Genomic DNA, 18,708 nt, shown 5'->3' with positions numbered 1-18,708 from the left:
GAGCTGATATGATCATATTATATTAAGTTTGGGAATTATGATTGAGTGAAAATTTGTTTGCATGTTTGAAACTCGACGTTTTTTTAATTAATTTGATAAATCATTGTTTATAATGTTTTGAATTTAATTAATTATTTGAAATTGTTCAGAAATTATATTATTCAAGCATTTTTTAAACTATTTTAAAATTTGATTGATTTTTTCTTTTACAACTAAACTTGAACTTTTTAATATTTTCATTCAACTAAAAATATTTTCAATAAAATAAAAATAGAACGGAGATTCAAATCTTATTCTGTGACTTTTTTTCTCAAGTAATATTCCACTTGCTAAATATATTTGATGGATAAGATTTAATAGAATTGAATTGATTTTTGTTATCAACTACAAGAATGCTACAATTATTAGATATACCTGAATTGAAATGGGATAGTATAGCAATGGATTTTGTAGTTGGCCTGCCACGAACCGTTCAAAAATTATATTCCATATATTGTGGATAGGTTAACAAAGTCTGCTCACTTCTTACCCATTAACATTAGATATTCATTGGAGAAATTGACTGAATTATACATAAGAGAAATTGTGAGGTTGCATGGAGTTCCAACAAATATTGTATCTAATAGGGATCCTAGATTTACTTCTATGTTATGGGGAAATTTACATAAGGCCTTGGGGACTAAACTCCATCTCAGCTCAACTTATCATCCCTAAACTGATGGACAATAAGAGAGAACCATCAAATCTTTGGAAGATTTGCTGACAACTTGTGTGTTAGAATATACTCCTAGAGCTACTGTGCTCAACTGTTTGGGCGTCCAAGTCCTTGGCTAGCATTTTCCAAGTAAAGGAAGTTAGGGAAGTTAGGGCTTAATTTTTTATCTCAATTTTCTGCTTGCCTCGCTTCTGTTTCACGATTGTATGGCTTGTGTGCTACTGTGAACGTATGGAATGTCTTGTTATGTTGTTTGGGTTTGTATGTAGGGCTGATGCAGGTAGAACAGTGGCGAGAAGTGATACTTTCACCCAAGCGAGTCTGTCTCGCCTAGGCGAGAATAGTAGAAATAGGCCCAGGTTCCTACTCGAGCTCTCACTCAAGCGGAGAGCTCTCGTTTTGAGCGAGGTACTATCTCGCTCAGGTGAGAAGTCGTGGGAGCCTGACGCGTGTCACTACAGTTGTAGCCCAGGTGAGGAACCTCACCTTTGGGCGAGGGGTGGTCTCGCTCAGGCGAGAAGGGCTTGCCCAAGCGAGAACTCGCAAAATTCTACAAAGTTCTTTGTTGGCAGTCTCGCCTAAGCGAGGACCTGTAGCTTGAGCGAATTTCTCCTGAGCGAGGGTCCATGGCTTGAGCGAGACTGGTGCAGGGATTTGCTCTGTGACTGTTTTCAAATGGGCGATGTGAAGACCCAAAATTTTCAGCCTCTGTTACCTTCTCACTCTCTGCCACCCACACCACTGAAAACACTCTTCTCCTCTCTTCTCTGCCTTCTCTCTACCAAAAGAGAAAATCCTAAACCACTATTCTCTATTGCAGAATCCAAACCCAGGTCAAATTCAGAATCTCTCCTCTTCGCTTCAACTCATCCTTCTTCTCCATGTACGTCACCCCAACCATTCCTATATATAATACATCTCTTCTATTCTGAATTATGTGTTTTCTCTATTTTTGCGTTTTTTTTTCGTCTAAAAATTATGCCTTTCTTTTACGTCATCTTCATTTGTTTTCTTTGTTCTGTTAGGAAATTGGGCAGGTAGAGATTCAAATCACTGTAAGCATGAAAAGCTATAATCCATGTAACCTCTGCAATAAGGGTGATAAAAAAAAATCCAAATTTGTGAGTTTTATTTTTTATTTTTTATTATTATTATTAAGATAGAAGACTATCTATTTAAAGAATTTGTGAGCAAAACCTTTAGAAGGCAATTAATGACAACATGTCATAAACAAATAGGAATTTATGACTGCATATAATAAGTAATAAAATAATTAGTATAGAAGATGTATATAACATATACATATACATATACAACCACGTATAAACTTCTTTTTGGGCAAGTAAAGTTCACCGCAAAAATATCAAAAGACAATTAGTACAAAATATCTGTGTGTATACGTATTTTTTAAATGTTTATACATTATTTAAATTTTAAAATAATAATTAAAAAATTAAAATTGAAAAAATTATATATATATATATATATATATATATATATACAAAATAAATATTACATATTGAAATAAAAAATATTACAACTAATATTATGTAAATAATATTAAGAATAATTATTTAAATTTAAAATAGTAATTACTAAAATAATGAAAGTATAAACGTAATTATTTGAATTTCAAGAAAGTAACTAAGAATAATAAAATTGAAAAAATAATTTTTTATTATCAATAATAAGTTGAAAAGTTAAATATGTTTTTTGAAATAAAGGTACCTGAATTTAGTTTTTTTAAATAATTTTTTTTATATTTATTTTAAAATTTTAAGGAGGAATTAATTCTAATTTTTACAAAAAATTAAGAGATAAAAAATATATTTAACCCTTATTTAAATTTAAAAAGTAATAATTAAAATAGTAAAATTAGCAAAAATAAAAAAGACATCGGATATATCATTTTTATATATAATTATGAATATAAACTAACAAAGTTGCTGTTCAAAATAGACTTTTTGGTATTCAAAAGGAATGTTTGAAAGGGGAAACAAAAAGAAAAGATTAAGTGTCATACAAAAAGAGTTTAGTGTAACTCTCTCCACTATAACACTTATAATTAATAAGATTGGTTTGGTGTGGGAGAATATCAGAAGTTGAGTTCAACTTCTCTACATATACTTAAGAATTGCAAAGTTTATTCGGTGAGTTTACAGTGAATATGGGAGAAATTGTGGATTAAACTTTTTTTTATTAATAAAATACTAATAACTAAAAAAAACTATCAACCATATTATGTCAAATAGTAATATTATTATAAATGACGCTGAGAATATGTGTTGTAATATATTCTGTTTACAGTAAAATCCTGGGAGATTTTCGTGAAATAAAATTTTTATGTAGTTTTGGGTTCAGTAAATAAATATAAAACCAAAGTTCACTTAAACTATACTAATATTAGATGTTTTAGTTTTCATAACATTTTAATTATGTTTTTATTTACTATTTTTACAGTTATTTAATATTTCAATTATTTAAAAATTTATATAATTATAATATGTTTTAAAATCCGATATTAAAAAAATTATTTACGGAAGTTTTTACCCTCTCCATTTCATATTAACTTTAGGCTCATTCTTCAACATATATATTTAGCCTACACTAATAAACATATGCCTATTTATTACACCGGAGAATTTATGTTCCAGATCTCTCATAATTTAAATATATATAACATACTAAAGCCATAAATAAATACTAAAACATAAAAAATACCAATTAAAAAAAGTTTATAACTTTTACGTGAACCGGAAGTTCATTTCCGGAATGAAATTCTATAAAAAAAAGTTGATAACTTTTACATTAATCGGAAGTGTACTTCTGGAGAGAAAGGTGACTTCTAGTATATACCATTTATCATCACTTAATAAATTTGTTCAGACACCCACCAAACTCTGGAACTTCATAATGCTTGATTAATACTCTGACAAAATTCACTTTTTAATTTTAGTTTAATTTTTCAAAAGGCATAAATTAAACATCACAAATCTTTGTTGTGCAGGAACAAGACATGTCTCATTGTCTCAAGTTATTGTAAGATGATCATAGGTAAGAGTAAAATATTAGAGACATTACAGAGAATGAGATGTGAAGAGATAATGAAAACAATTAAGTTTACGTAATAATTTATAGGTTAAATCAAAATTTTCTTTGTTTTTTTTTTATCGTACCCTAAAAATTTCATTGTTGAACCATGTTTATATATGTCTCTGCTACCATTATTAGATGAGATGTGTTTGGAACATGTACGACATGACCAGGAAAAGAATTAGGGTTAACTATATGTTTTTTTCCTAAATTTGTGGAATTGACGTTAGAATTTTGTTTGATATGACAAACCATAATCCAAGTCTAACATTTTATTTGGGACATGTGAGAATTTAAAAAGTATTCTTTATTTTCTCTTTCATCTTCTTTCTCAAGCCATTTTGTTTTCTGTTTCATCTTCTTCTTTCTCGAGTGGGGCACCCATCACCACCATCCTCCATTCCGGCAACGTCGTCGGCTTCACCGGCGCCACTCTTTCCCATCTCCGTTCTTCATTTCAGATTAAAAAACATCGCAGTGAGTAGTCGTGGTGCCTCCATCTCTATCAAGCTCATCTCACCGTCGTCATTGCTACTGCATCTCTCTCCATTTTTTGGTCCATGTGTTTTATTATTTGTGCAGGAAATGTTGGACAATGGACGCTGAGAAAGACCATTAGATGTGAACACAAATGTGGGGGCAATGGAGGATTCCCTCACTATAGTATGCAACCATTAACGATTCCCTAGGCCGCATACTCTATACTGAGGACTCCCTTAGTACATAGTATGCGGTCGTCAACAACATCCTCAGGCTGCCTACTTTGCACTCGAGATCTCTCACGAATAGAGTAAGCGGACCATATCCAACCATAATTACTTAGATGACTAAGTGGCCAAGAAGTATCCAGCCACTCAAATCCATGTGACCGCTTTGCATACTCAGAACCCCCCCTCCCCCTAGAGTATGCGGTATCCGACATTAGTAACCCACAACCGCTTACCAGTAACTATTGAGGGACCTTCTGGTAATCTCATCCATTGTCACTGGATCCAGAAACAGTTAAAAGAGGTATTTTGGGCCCAAAGGCCCATTTCAGGTAGGACCCACAGGTAAAAAAAAGAATAAATAACACATTGTTCAATGCATTGATTACAATATTCTGTGAAACCCTAACATCATCAGTGCTAACTTAAGCATCATAATATCTTTTGCAAGTCTCCTGCGCCGCCTTCAAAGAACCATCGGAGCTAGGAAAAGCCAGTCATCAACTGGATACCAGAATCACCCAATACATTTGCGGATTACAACTAGATACCATAAGAACACTTTTCCTTTTGAAGCTATCAAACAAACAAACTTGGATTAAACTAATTGGTCGGAATTAGACATTAATATATATATATATATATATATATATATATATATATATATATATATATATATATATATATATATATATATATATATATCATCCGATGTCTTGTGTTTTATCTTATGTTTTTTGTCTAATAGTGTAACATTTGTGCACTTTCGTTATTAATTACATTTGTGTTTGTCATTTTCTTATGAGGGGTTGTGTAACCATTAACTTATTCTAAAATTTAAACAAACTAAGATTAGATTTATCAAAATTTGGTATTATTTATTATTATTAATCACGATTTGTTTTAATATATTATATTGATTAAGAAAATTTAGATTATTCATAATAGAATATTTATTAACATATGAGATTGTTTAATTAAGATCGAAATGAGTTTAGACTTTATCTTTAAGGTTGAGATCACTATTTACCATCATCGTGTTTATTTTAATTTAAAACGTTGGTTATCATCTTATACTTTTCAATTTTAGCTAACATAGGAATGAGGACAAACGATACTAAGAAAAGTTCAGACCATAAATAACATAAATGAATAATTATTGATATTAAAGCAAATTCATACTTAAAAGTATTTAAATTTGTAAAGAAACTGAGTTTATCATACCTAATTTATATATAATAATTGGAATATCATATTTGTCAAATCTAATGTAGTTGCTACAATTATTCAAACAATTAAGTTCATTAAAGTTTAGAACCAAGGTAATTGAAACAGTCCTTATTATCAGTTGCATTAAATATTTAGGCAAGTCTTTTGTACAAGTTTTCTTGTTATATTTACCTTCTAAGGTGAAAAAGCTACCATCAATGCTAACTTTTTATTTATTTTTGTAGATTCTTTTTTCTCTCATTTGTTTTTATAATTTTATTATCAATATTGGTACACCCACTTGAGACAAGTTGAGAACAGAGATGTTTCAACTTGTTTTAAATGCCCAAATATGATTATGTTCGAATATATTGTAATTTAAATTTTGGAATAATCTTATTGTTTGGTTTTGAAATTATTTTGAATATAAACATATTCACCTAGAGAAGTTATTTATATATTTTTTTTTTATAGAACTTTAGAATACGCAATCTGATTCTAAGGTGATATGATCATATTATATTGAGTTTAGAAATTATGATTGAGTGAAAATTTGTTTGAATGTTTGAAACTGAAAGTTTTTAAATTAATTTGATAAATGATTGTTTAGAATATTCTGAATTAGATTATTATTTAAAACTTTTTACAAATTATATTATTAATGCGTTTTTGAAACTATTTTGAAATTTGACCTATTATTTTTTTACAACTAAACTTGATTTTTAATATTTTCGTTCAAGGACAAATTTCCACTTAAACAATAATAAAATGGAGATTCAAATGTTACTTGGGGTGACTTTTTTTTTTTTCTCAAAGCAATATTTCACTTGTCAAATATATTTGATGGATAAAATTTAATAGAATAGAATTATATTTTGTTATAAACTACAATATTAATTTTCTTTATACATATTTTATTAAGGTAAATATTTATTTTAATAACTCTCCTTGCGTGTGTTGTTTTATTGCAACAAGTAATAGCAGTATTATATATACCAGCAAATATAAATACAAGTAAAATATATTTGAATGTTAAAAATATTTATTTTTTGTGGTTTAAAATGATTAAAAAAAAAAGATATGTTTGTTAGTTGGTCCAACATAGAATTTGCATGGATATGAAATGATAATGTTTTTGATATGTAAATTAATTTAAATGACATTCATTAACTGATATGACTCATAGGACGGTACGCATGTCAACACTTCCCATAAATAATAACCTTATATTTACTATATTAGAAGTTTTTCTTAGTTTCTGAATGAATAATTATACATAAATATCTAATATCTGTTTTAATACTTTCCCCTTAATATAGATAATTTAATGCTAAAATAATAAAAAAAAACTAACTAGAATGGTAAACATGATAAATAATGTTTTATAATAATACAATTAGATTATTAAAAATACACAATTCAATTAGGTAATATATTTATTTCATAAACACGATAATAAAATAATTATATTAATTTATTTTAAAATTTTATAAACCATTTTTTTATGCTTTTGATAAATAATCGTTATTCTTTTAATAAAGCTAAATTTCATAACTCTTTTACATGTTGCGTTGAATAGCCATAGATTGTTTGTCTTTTGATGTAGTAATTAACATTATCTACACATAATTATTTTATTTACTACTAGTGAAAACAGCGCATGTGTTGATTTTTTTATTAATAATAAAAAATAAAAAATAATTGTTATTATTATTATTATTATAATTATTATGAAATTAAATATAAATAATTGTTATAATTTTATTATAAATAGTTTTTATTTATTTTATAAGTAATCTTAAGATTCAAAAAGTAGTTAAATTTAAAAATTAATTCAATTTAAAATAATAGTTAAATTTTAAAAAATTGATAAAATAATCATTTGAATTAAAAAATATTTGAAAAGTAAATTTGAAAAACAATATGCTGAAAAAGGAAATATATTTATATATATATATATATATATATATATAAATATATATATTATATATTCCTATATATATATATATATATATATATATATATATATATATATATATATATATATATAGGAATATATAATATGAATTCGTTCTTTTCTACGTAAAAGAGTTAACAAAAAAAAAAAACTTATTATATGCAGAAAATTACTTTTTTATTAGTTTTAAGTTAAACATGAATAGAAAGATAAAAATAATGATAATTATTTTTAAAATATAACTTATAAAATACTTATTAATTTTATTACTTTTTCTTATGATGAAATTAGCATCTGTGTGATATTAAAAAAAATATATACAACGATACTTTAAAATTATAATAAATATATGTCTATTGCTTTACTTAATTAATAATTTATAATTTCATCACTAAACTCATCCTGAGCTATTTTTTCTAGAAGTCAGGGGAAAAAAAGAAAAAGAAAATTCTTCAGAAATTAAAGTAGACATGGGTTAGGGATAAACTTCTCAATATCTTCTCGGTACTTAGCACGAATGTTTTTTTTATAGATTAAGTTTAATGTACGAAAATTAATTTTGTTTTATTTTTTCTTAAAAGTATTTAATGAAATTTATAGAAACAATGCCTAAAGCTTTAGAGTAATATTTTAGTCAACTGGATTAATTTGTAACATTTATTTGTAAGACATTCTTTCCTTATTTTTAATTGTTTTAGGTTTACCATAATGAGATCCAAACCTAGGGGCATCTCAGTTATAAATTAATGTCAGGGGCATTGATAATGGGAAAAAATAATTTCACACCCTCTTTTTTCTTAAAAATTCACTTAATTTTTTTAATAATAAAATATGAATATAAAATAATTGTATGATAGTACAATTGTATAATTGTACTTCTTCCCTTGAATTTAATTCTCAAAACATAAACTGATATTTAATTTAATAGATATATCGTTAGTAATAAAATATTTGTTTTAAAAAAAATTGTGACAGAAACAATCACATAAAAGAACATTATTTGTTTTTCATAGCTTAGGAGGTGTTTCATTCATGGGCTCTTTGTTTCTGGAAATATAGAAGTGAGAGTATTTAGAATGTTTAAAAAAATATTTTTGAGTACGTGGAAAGTTGAATTAAAAGGTATTTTCAGAAATATGACGAGTTAATCGAACATATCTTTAGATGTGTTTAAGAATTATTTTTTTTATTGTAATATTCTTATTAATTACGTTTCTAGGACTATAATATCATGAAACAAACATTTCATTGAGAACTGAAAAATATTATTTTTAGTATTATATAATACTGAACATATCTACTGGGAGTATTTTCAATTAAAATTAATTAAAGAAACAAATTACATATTTTATTAAATTTATTGTAACTTATTGTAAAAAATTAATATATTTTAAAACATTAAAATAAATATCAACTAATGTATTTTGAACACACTAACAGAAAACCACCGTAGAAAACACGGCATAGAACCTAAATTTTATTATTTGAGAATTTACATGGAACATTCAAAACGTAATAATGAAAAGGTGATATTACAAAAGTAGTAAAACTTTAAATACGGAATTCTAATGAACAAGAACATCACTATCTTTTTGTATCATCATTTTAAAATTTTAAAATGTTTTGTATAAAATATTCAGTAAAACTTTGCATAAGCGGGTTTTTGGTATAAAATTTTATAACTTTACATTCAACTTTGATATATAGACGTGTTTCTACAGCTATTTTATTTTAAGCGATCACCGCATTTTGTTGAAATTTCATTTTTCATTATTTGCATAAAAACACCATGTTGTGAACATCTATTAAAATCAAAGACCTTGAAGTATAAGTAGATGAGATATCAAACACATTATATTTATATAATATTTGTTTATTGTATTGCCTTCACAACATTATATAAATTTTAATTTTCAAAATATAAATACACATGTACAAAATGCATGTATATGGATACAAAAATTAAAAAGAAAAAACACAAATAAATTGAAATTCCTTACAAATGTTGCTCCTCGACCTCTATATGCAATGATAAACTATTGCGATATATTACCTTAAAATAATCTATATAAAGGAAACATTTCGATTAAAAATAAAATCAATTCAATTCTATCAAAACATCAATATACAAAAGTCATAAAGATTATACTTTGTAGACAAAACTATTTAACAAGCAAAATATTAATTTACGTCTTTTAATAAACTTGTTTAAATGTATTTTACTAAAGATTAACATGTGATTCAATATACAAAATACTTTAAATGTTTTTAAACCTCGAACTTTTATCCAAAATTGGAATTCATCTTTATTCAAAATTTTGATAAATTTTTGTTCACAAACTTTAGAAATGAATAGATATACTCTTCTTAATTTAATTACGTTAAAATTTTTTGACTTGTCAAACGTATTTCCTAATAGATATTGAAACGGGAACGTATAAAATAGTGTAAACAATTGAAATGCTAGCATGTAATGTATTTGACACATAAAAAATATTAACATAATTGAGTTAAAAAAAATTATATCCATTCATTTTTAAAGTTTGAAAATCAAAATGTATCAAAGTTTCGGATAAGTATCAATTCCAATTTTATGTCAAAGTTTAGAGATTAAAAACATAATTTATTTATCCTACTTTAAAAGAAAAGTTGAAAAATGGTACATAAGTAAGCACCGAACACTTAAAGTTTTATATTGATTTATTCGGTAGGCTTAGGCTATATATGGTTCTCGTTAACGATATTTGTAAAACCTTTTAGTTAAAAAACTTGAACACAAGTACTACTATTGAAAACAATAAATTGAAAAAAAAATGTTTTATTATGTTAGAATTATTGTTGAAACTCGTCTAGCAAATTACATTTATTTATATATAGTGAAATCCATTTGTTTCAACATCTACAATATTCATGTTTATGTCTTTTGGTAGTTATCATCTAATCATAATTATTGTATATGATATCAATTGTGTTGTGGCAGAGAACAAATGGGTCAGGTTAAAATTGAATCGTAGTGTTTAGACTATTACGCTTTTAAGTAGAAAGAGTTATACTTTAACTGGTTACTATAATTTTTTACCTAATGGTAAGTATTTGATTGAACAATAATGTATTGTCTTATATATGCACCATCCCGATGTCTTGTTTTATCTTATGTTTTAATCCAATCGTATAACAGTTGTGCATTTCCGTTATATATTATATTTGTGTTTGTCATCTTCTTACGAGGTGTTGTGTAACCATTAACTTATTTATTTTAATATTTAAACAAACTAAGATTATATTTTTCAAAATTTGGTATTATTTGTTATTATTAATTACGATTTCTTTTAATATATTATATTGATTAATAATTTTTAGATTATTCATAATAGAATATTTATTCACATATGAATTTGTTTATCGAAGATTGGAATTAGTTTAAACTTTATCTTTAATATTGACATCACTATTTACTATCGACTTATTTATTTTAATTTAAAACATCGGTTATCATCTTATACTTTTCAATTTTTGAACTAACATAAGACGAGGGAATACGATAATAAAAAATTCCAGACCATAAATAACATAAAAATGTATAATTATCAATATTTAAGCAAATTCATACTTAAAAATATTTAAATTTGTAAAGAAACTATGAGTTTATCATACCTAATTTATATATAAGAATTGGAATATCATATTGGTCAACTCTAATGTAGTTGCTACAATTATTCAAACAATTAAGTTCATTAAAGTTTACAACCAAGGTAATTGAAACAGTCCTTATTATGAGTTACATTAAATATTTAGGCAAGTCTTTTGTACAAGTTTTGTTGTTATATTTAGTATTCTGTTATGCAAATATTATCTTCTAAGGTGAAAAAGCTACCATCAATGCTAATCTTTTCTTCCTATAAAACCTAATTTTTTTTAAGTATTTTAAAATTAACTTTAAAATGAGATTATTAGTATACGATGAAGCAAATGGGTCACATCACGTAAAAAAAATATAAAACATAAATTAAAGAGGACGAATTTTGTTCTAATCTTTTTAGCTTTTCACATAAATGAACTATGACCACTTCTAGTCTTCTAGTGTCACCGGTCCCCGTCACTCTCCTCTTTTTTTTTTTCTTTTTTTTTTTTAGTTTTTTTATGTTTCATCTCTTTCACAAATTATATTTTACAATAGCTGAGGGACTCGGAAACATTTATAATTCAATTAGATTTTTAAACAAAATAATTTTTATTTATTTTTGTAGATTCTTTTTTCTCTCATTTGTAATTTGATGTTATAAAAATAATTATAATTAATTAATACAAATTAAAAAAAATTATTAAAATTATATAAAATTTTAAAATAAAAAAGAACAAATTTTTATGAATGTAAAAACAATTATATAATTAATTTTTTTAAAAAATTATATAAAGTCAAGAAAAAGGTAAAAAAAAAAAACCAACAACACTGATGTTGTAACCGGTGTCGCCTGTAACATCCCATTTAATAGTTTTTTCATACTATCAAACAAAACATTATATCATGATAAAACATAGCAGATAGTAGGGGTAACAGTCATACACACACAGTTTAACTATCTAGTACAGTCTTCCATACTTCTACATCTATAAGCACGTATACATAAGGTAAGAGTAGATAGAAAGGATGATTAACTACATCCAAAACCTCAAAATGTACAGTGAAGGTTTAAACCATAGAGGAAATCCTTATCAGGCTCCAACTCCCACTCAAGAGGGGGCATCTCCATCTGGTTTCCGCTCTACTCCCACCAAACATAGGTGATCATTGCAAAGAGATGATATGTAAAAGCAACAACGCGAAAGAAAAGGGTAAGCTAACTGAAGGAAACAATATTAACACACTTGCAATTAAAGGTATCATTTATAGCAGAAATTCAATATTAATATATAGACTCGAAATCTGGATCGTGTAAGTGATGTTGGAGCTCTTGGTGGCTTGCACCTGTAACGGTTCCCAGACTCTGCAGAGTCTGGACACATGGAGTATTCACCCGACCGTTCCCAGAGTAAGTCCCCTCCACGTCTAAGACTTGATCCAGTCTGACGACGAGGACCTCCTGCTACTCCTCACGACATAATCCATTCCACTCTATCTGAGCTTGAATGATTATTGGAGTTTCAGGATACCAACCATTATAGATTCCTTACATCCTTACACACACTACAATTTTACACTTGGATTTCCCTTGAAATCCCATTCAACTTCATCCCTTCATGCTTACATTCATCCAATTACATCATTCAATTCATCAATGGTAACAATCCAATCATACAGAGTCTATATTGCACAAAAATGTTTTAAAGCATACATTTTTACTAAGGAGAACAGATTTGAAGTACTTAAGCTGCAGAACCTCTCGCTCAGGCTAGAAAGTCTAGCCTAGGCGAGACACTAACAGGGGCAAAAAGAACAACCTGAACGAATTCTCGCTCAGGCTAGGCTGGCTCGCTCAGGCGAGATTCGCTATCTCGCTCAGGCGACCCCAGCTCGCCTAGGCGAGACTTCGCACAGGAACAAAAGTGCATCCCCTGATGCTTTCGCTCAGGCGAGAGTAACTCGCCTAGGCGAAAATACCAGGTTACACACCTGTTCCCACATGCAACAAACCAGATTCGAACACTCAACAAGTAATTTTCACCAACACACGCCATACCAACACGAATTCATCACTTAATTACATAATTCAAGCTCATCCATGGATTTTCTATACAAATTCGAGAAGAGGAGTTAGCTTCCCTTACCTCGATATATCTTTCTAATAACTAGGGTCCTCCCACTCACAACTTCAGCTGTATCACTTAGAGAACTGAAATTACAAGTTTAAAATGAGATAGGTTCCCAACAGCAGAAAGGGATTCCACCAATTGTCGAATTAAAGAGAATTGAAATGGTTGGGGTGACTTACATGGAGAAGAAGGATGAGTTGAAGCTAAGAGGAGAGATTCTGAATTTGACCTGGGTTTGGATTCTGCAATAGAGAATAGTGGTTTAGGATTTTCTCTTTTGGTAGAGAGAAGGCAGAGAAGAGAGGAGAAGAGTGTTTTCAGTGGTGTGGGTGGCAGAGAGTGAGAAGGTAACAGAGGCTGAAAATTTTGGGTCTTCACAATCTCCCCAACAACAAAAATTTTCGTCCCGAAAATTAAGACTCACCAGAGAACAGGTGTGGATATGATTTCTTCACTTCCTCCTCAAGTTCCCACGTGGAATCTCCCATTCTCTTGTCCCAGTTGACCTGAACTAGAGTGATCGACTTCCCTTTGCGGTGTCTAATCTGGCTATCACCAAGACTCACCGGCTGAACCTCTACTGAGAGGTCTCTTCTAACTTGTAGATCCTCTGACTCAAGCACATGTGATGGATCGTACACATATTTTCTGAGTTGAGAGACATGAAATACAGAATGAAGGTTGGACAACTGAGGAGGTAGAGCGATCTCGTAAGCCACTGGCCCAATCTTCCTTAGGATCTGATATGGACCGATGAACTTAGGAGATAGCTTCCTTGAGCGAATAACCCTCCCTATACCAGTGGTTGGGATAATCCTCAAGAAAACGTGATCCCCCACTGCAAACTCTAAAGGTCTTCTCCTCTGATCAGCATAGGATTTCTGTCTGCTCTGAGATGCCTTCATCCTTACTTGTATCTGCTTGACCTTTTCTGTAGTTTGCCTCAGCAATTCTGGCCCCACAACAACCGACTCTCCGTCTTGGTACCAGCACAAGGGGGTCCTGCATCTCCTGCCATAAAGAGCTTCATATGGCGCCATGCCAATGCTTGCATGGAAACTGTTATTATAGGTAAACTCCACCAGAGACAGGATTTCATCCCACGTGCCAAGGTGATCTAGCACACACGTCCGCAAGAGGTCCTCAAGAGACTGTATTGTCCTCTCGGATTGGCCATCCGTATGGGGGTGGTAAGCTGAGCTCATAGTTAGTCTACTACCCATGGCATTCTGCAAAGTTTGCCAGAAACGGGAGGTGAAACGTGGATCCCTATCAGAGACTATGCTCAAAGGCACTCCATGCAGTCTCACAATCTCATTGATATACATCTGTGTCAACTTCATCATGGACATTCTTAGGTTCACTGTGAGAAAATGGACGCTCTTGGTTAGGCGGTCTACTATAACCCAGATAGCATCATGGTTCCTCACCGTCCGTGGTAAATGGGTAACAAAATCCATAGCAATGTTATCCCACTTCCACTCTGGAATCTCCAACTGTTGCAGCATCCCTCCAGGCCTCTGATGTTCTGTCTTAGCCTTTTGACAGGTCAAACAGGATGACACATATCGAGCAATGTCCGACTTCATGCCCGTCCACCAGAACGATTTCCTCAGATCGTGATACATTTTAGTCATGCATGGGTGCATGCTAAAACGACTCTTGTGCCCCTCTTCAAGAATCATGCCCTTCACCTCCAAATCCTCAGGTATGCAGACCCTGCCCCTGAATCTCAATACTCCATCACTTCCCATCTCAAAGTCCTTGGCTTTCTCTGTGCCAAGACATTCCGCTGTCTCCCATAATTTGGGATCAGATAACTGTCTCTCCTTTATCAGGACGAGAAAATCATTAGATACGACTAGGCGGTTGCATCTAATGACGCCCTCTTCCAAAGTCACCTGTAACTGCATGTCTCTGAACTGTTCCATCAATTCCAACTCTCTGGCCATCATATAAGAGGCATGAACTGTTTTTCTGCTTAGAGCGTCCGCCACCACATTCGCTTTCCCCGGGTGGTACAGCAGTTCAAAATCGAAGTCTTTTAAAAACTCCATCCATCGTCTTTGCCTCATATTCAATTCTTTCTGGTCGAACAGGTACTTCAGGCTCTTGTGGTCACTGAAAACCTGGAACTGAGCACCATACAGATAATGTCTCCAGATTTTCAGTGCAAACACTACAGCCGCTAACTCAAGATCATGCGTGGGGTAATTCTTCTCATGAATCTTAAGTTGCCTTGAGGCGTAGGCAACCACTCTCCTTTCTTGCATCAGAACACACCCTAACCCCTGATGGGAGGCATCACAGTATACTTCAAAGGGTTTACTGGTATCAGGAATCACCAAAACGGGAGCACTTGTCAGTTTCTGCTTCAATTCTTGGAAACTATTTTCACACCGATCAGTCCAAGCAAAAGGCTGATCCTTACGGGTCAGCTGAGTTAAAGGCGCCACAATCTTAGAAAACCCTTCAATGAACCTCCGGTAGTATCCTGCCAGTCCCACAAAGCTTCTAATCTCCGTCGTTGATCTAGGACGCTCCCATTTTAAAACAGCCTCGACTTTGGATGGGTCCACTGATATGCCTTGAGCCGAGATCACATGTCCCAAGAATTGGACCGTGGTCATCCAAAACTCGCACTTAGACAGCTTTGCATAAAGCTGCTTCTCTCTCAAGATGCTCAGAACTGTTCTCAAATGCTCCTCATGTTCTTCATGAGTTCGAGAGTATATCAAGATATCGTCGATGAAAACCACTACGAACTTGTCTAGGAAAGGCCTGAAGATGCGGTTCATATAGTCCATGAACAAGGCAGGGGCATTGGTCACACAGAAGGGCATCACTACATATTCGTAGTGCCCATATCTAGACCTGAAAGCAGTCTTCTGCACATCACCAGACTTAACTCTAATCTGATGGTATCCTGATCTCAAGTCAATTTTTGAAAACACTGCAGCGCCGTGTAACTGATCCATTAAGTCATCTATCCTTGGCAGAGGATATTTGTTCTTGATGGTTAGCTTGTTGAGTTATCGGTAATCCACACAAAGCCTGGAGCTGTCATCCTTTTTCTTAACTAGCAACACCGGCGCTCCCCACGGTGACACACTGGGCCTGATGAATTGTTTCTCTAGCAGTTCCTCAATCTGCTTTTTCAACTCTGTCAGTTCAGCATGAGCCATCCTGTAAGGTGCTATCGATACTGGCCCTACCCCAGGTACCAGATCAATAGAGAACTCGATTTCTCTAGATGAGGGCAAGCCGGGTACCTCATCAGGGAAAACATCAGAAAATTCCCTCACCACTGACGTCTCAAGGTGTCCGCCCTCCTTCTCAACAGATAGTTGAGTTAGAATCAAGAAACACTGAGATCCCTCTTGGATGGCTTGATCCACTTGCTGTGAGGACATCAACACAACATCATCCTCTGAGCTGGGAAACATCACCCTCTTCTCTTTGCAATCTATGAGAATGTGATTAGCAGATAGCCAATCCATTCCCAAGATTACATCTAAGCCCTCCAAAGGTAAACAGATCAGGTTTACCCGGTATTGACGTCCTTCAACCTCAACCCAGCACCTAGCACACACGGTCGAGGTTCTGATCAACCCAGAAGCAGGCGTGGATACCACCAGGTCATACTGGAGCTCCTTCGTCGGAAGACCTAACTCCAACACTATAGACTCTGACACAAAAGAGTGTGTCGCTCCTGAATCGTATAATACACATAGGCTCCTACCATCAATCATGTAAGACCCAAAGACGAGGTTACCTGCTCTGTTCGCCTCTGTGCCCGTCATGGCATACACTCGGCTAGCTGCCTGAGGTCTAGAACTTCCTCGTGTCTGCTGTGGCTGTGACTGCGTCGAAAGTCTTGGCACCATGCTCCTGCCAGTGGGGCAATCTCTGATAATGTGACCTTCCTGGCCACATTTATAACACGCCCGCCTACTACCAAGCTGAGGACAAGCGCTCCTCATGTGGGGCCCTCCGCACTGAAAACACCGAGGTCTGGGAGAAAGGTGCTGAGGAGACTGATACTGAGGAGACTGAGTTTGATGTGTCTGCGGTGAAAATCTCCTGGAGCCCTGAGGCGGAGGTCTGGAATATGGTTTCCTCCTATCATCCTGTCGGCTAGTGGACCCAGATGGTCCTCCCACCTTCTGTTGAGACCGCTGCTGAGCCTCAACTTCCACTTTCAGCTTCTCCATTACTCTTGCTTTTTCTACCAAAGCGGGGAACTCCTTTATAGAGAGTGGAGCCACCATGAGTTGGAGATCACCCCTCAACCCATTCTCAAACTTCCTACACTGCCAGTCTTCTGCCATCCTCAAAGTATGGAATCTGCCCAAGTGTTTGAACTTTTCTGCATACTCGGATACAGACATCTCCCCTTGCATCAATTGTAAAAACTCCACTTCTTTGGCATACCTCACACTGTCTGGGAAGTACTCAGCATAGAACTTCTTCTTGAATAGCTCCCAAGTGATGGTTTCCCTACTGTCTTCTAACATCATTTTCATACTGGACCACCAATGAACAGCCTCTCCAGCCAACAAGTACTCAGAATACGCCAGTCTATTCTCGGCTAGACATCTTTTGGCCTCAAAAATCCTCTCCATATCTCGCATCCACTGATCCGCCTCATCTGGAGTGGTCTTGCCGTCAAAGCGGGATGGATGATGCTTGAGAAAGTCCTCCAAACTCCACTCTTGCACTCGTGGTGGTGGAGCTTGGGAAGATCCAGCCGCAGATCGATTCTCCCCTAGCTGATGTAAGGCTTCCAAGTGCCTCTGTTGGGTGGCCTCTGCTGCGAGCCTAGCAGACTCCATCTGCTGCAAGGCCAAGTTGTGCTGGTTCACCATGTTAGCATTTTGCTGTTGCATGGTTGCCAACATCGCCTCAATAGTCCCCACCAAGTGAGAGCTATCCAGGTTAGGAATAGGAGGAGGAGGAGGTCTAGGTGCCATAGCTCTGGCCACACAAAGAGAGAGTCATCAGTTTATCTAACAAGCGCCACAACTGTACCAAAACACTATAAGAAACACACAACAGAGACTAGGCAAGCTCACACCTACAGACCCTAAAGGAACTACTGCTCTGATACCAAAAATGTAACATCCCATTTAATAGCTTTTTCATACTATCAAACAAAACATTATATCATGATAAAACATAGCAGATAGTAGGGGTAACAGTCATACACACACAGTTTAACTATCTAGTACAGTCTTCCATACTTCTACATCTATAAGCACGTATACATAAGGTAA

The 18,708-nt window shown here is 32.7% G+C and overlaps 1 protein-coding gene and 1 long non-coding RNA gene across 2 annotated transcripts; both read right to left on the bottom strand.

Moving 5' to 3' along the window:
* Positions 1–12,337: 12,337 nt before the first annotated feature.
* LOC146883469 (uncharacterized) lies at positions 12,338–13,888 on the bottom strand. The gene is made up of 3 exons (XR_014984536.1): positions 13,612–13,888; positions 13,448–13,512; positions 12,338–12,444 (listed from the first exon to the last, which is right to left on the bottom strand). It is a non-coding gene; the product is annotated as an uncharacterized LOC146883469 (long non-coding RNA).
* A 2,576-nt stretch (positions 13,889–16,464) lies between these two features.
* Positions 16,465–18,405, bottom strand: LOC114162576 (uncharacterized). Its single transcript, XM_028046507.2, has one exon. It carries the CDS (start codon positions 18,403–18,405, stop codon positions 16,465–16,467), a length of 1,941 nt encoding a protein of 646 aa, XP_027902308.2.
* Positions 18,406–18,708: the final 303 nt, after the last annotated feature.

This window comes from Vigna unguiculata, chromosome 9, assembly GCF_037176805.1.
Source record: "Vigna unguiculata cultivar grain cowpea cultivar isolate G323 ecotype 2 chromosome 9, ASM3717680v1, whole genome shotgun sequence".
In the NCBI taxonomy this organism is placed as follows: Eukaryota; Viridiplantae; Streptophyta; class Magnoliopsida; order Fabales; family Fabaceae; genus Vigna; species Vigna unguiculata.
This window is presented reverse-complemented; position numbering and strand designations above follow the sequence as displayed.

Bases quoted from the DNA above. Each gene is read 5' to 3' on its own strand.
- LOC114162576 (XM_028046507.2), bottom strand. From the start codon at position 18,405: ATGGCACCTAGACCTCCTCCTCCTCCTATTCCTAACCTGGATAGCTCT.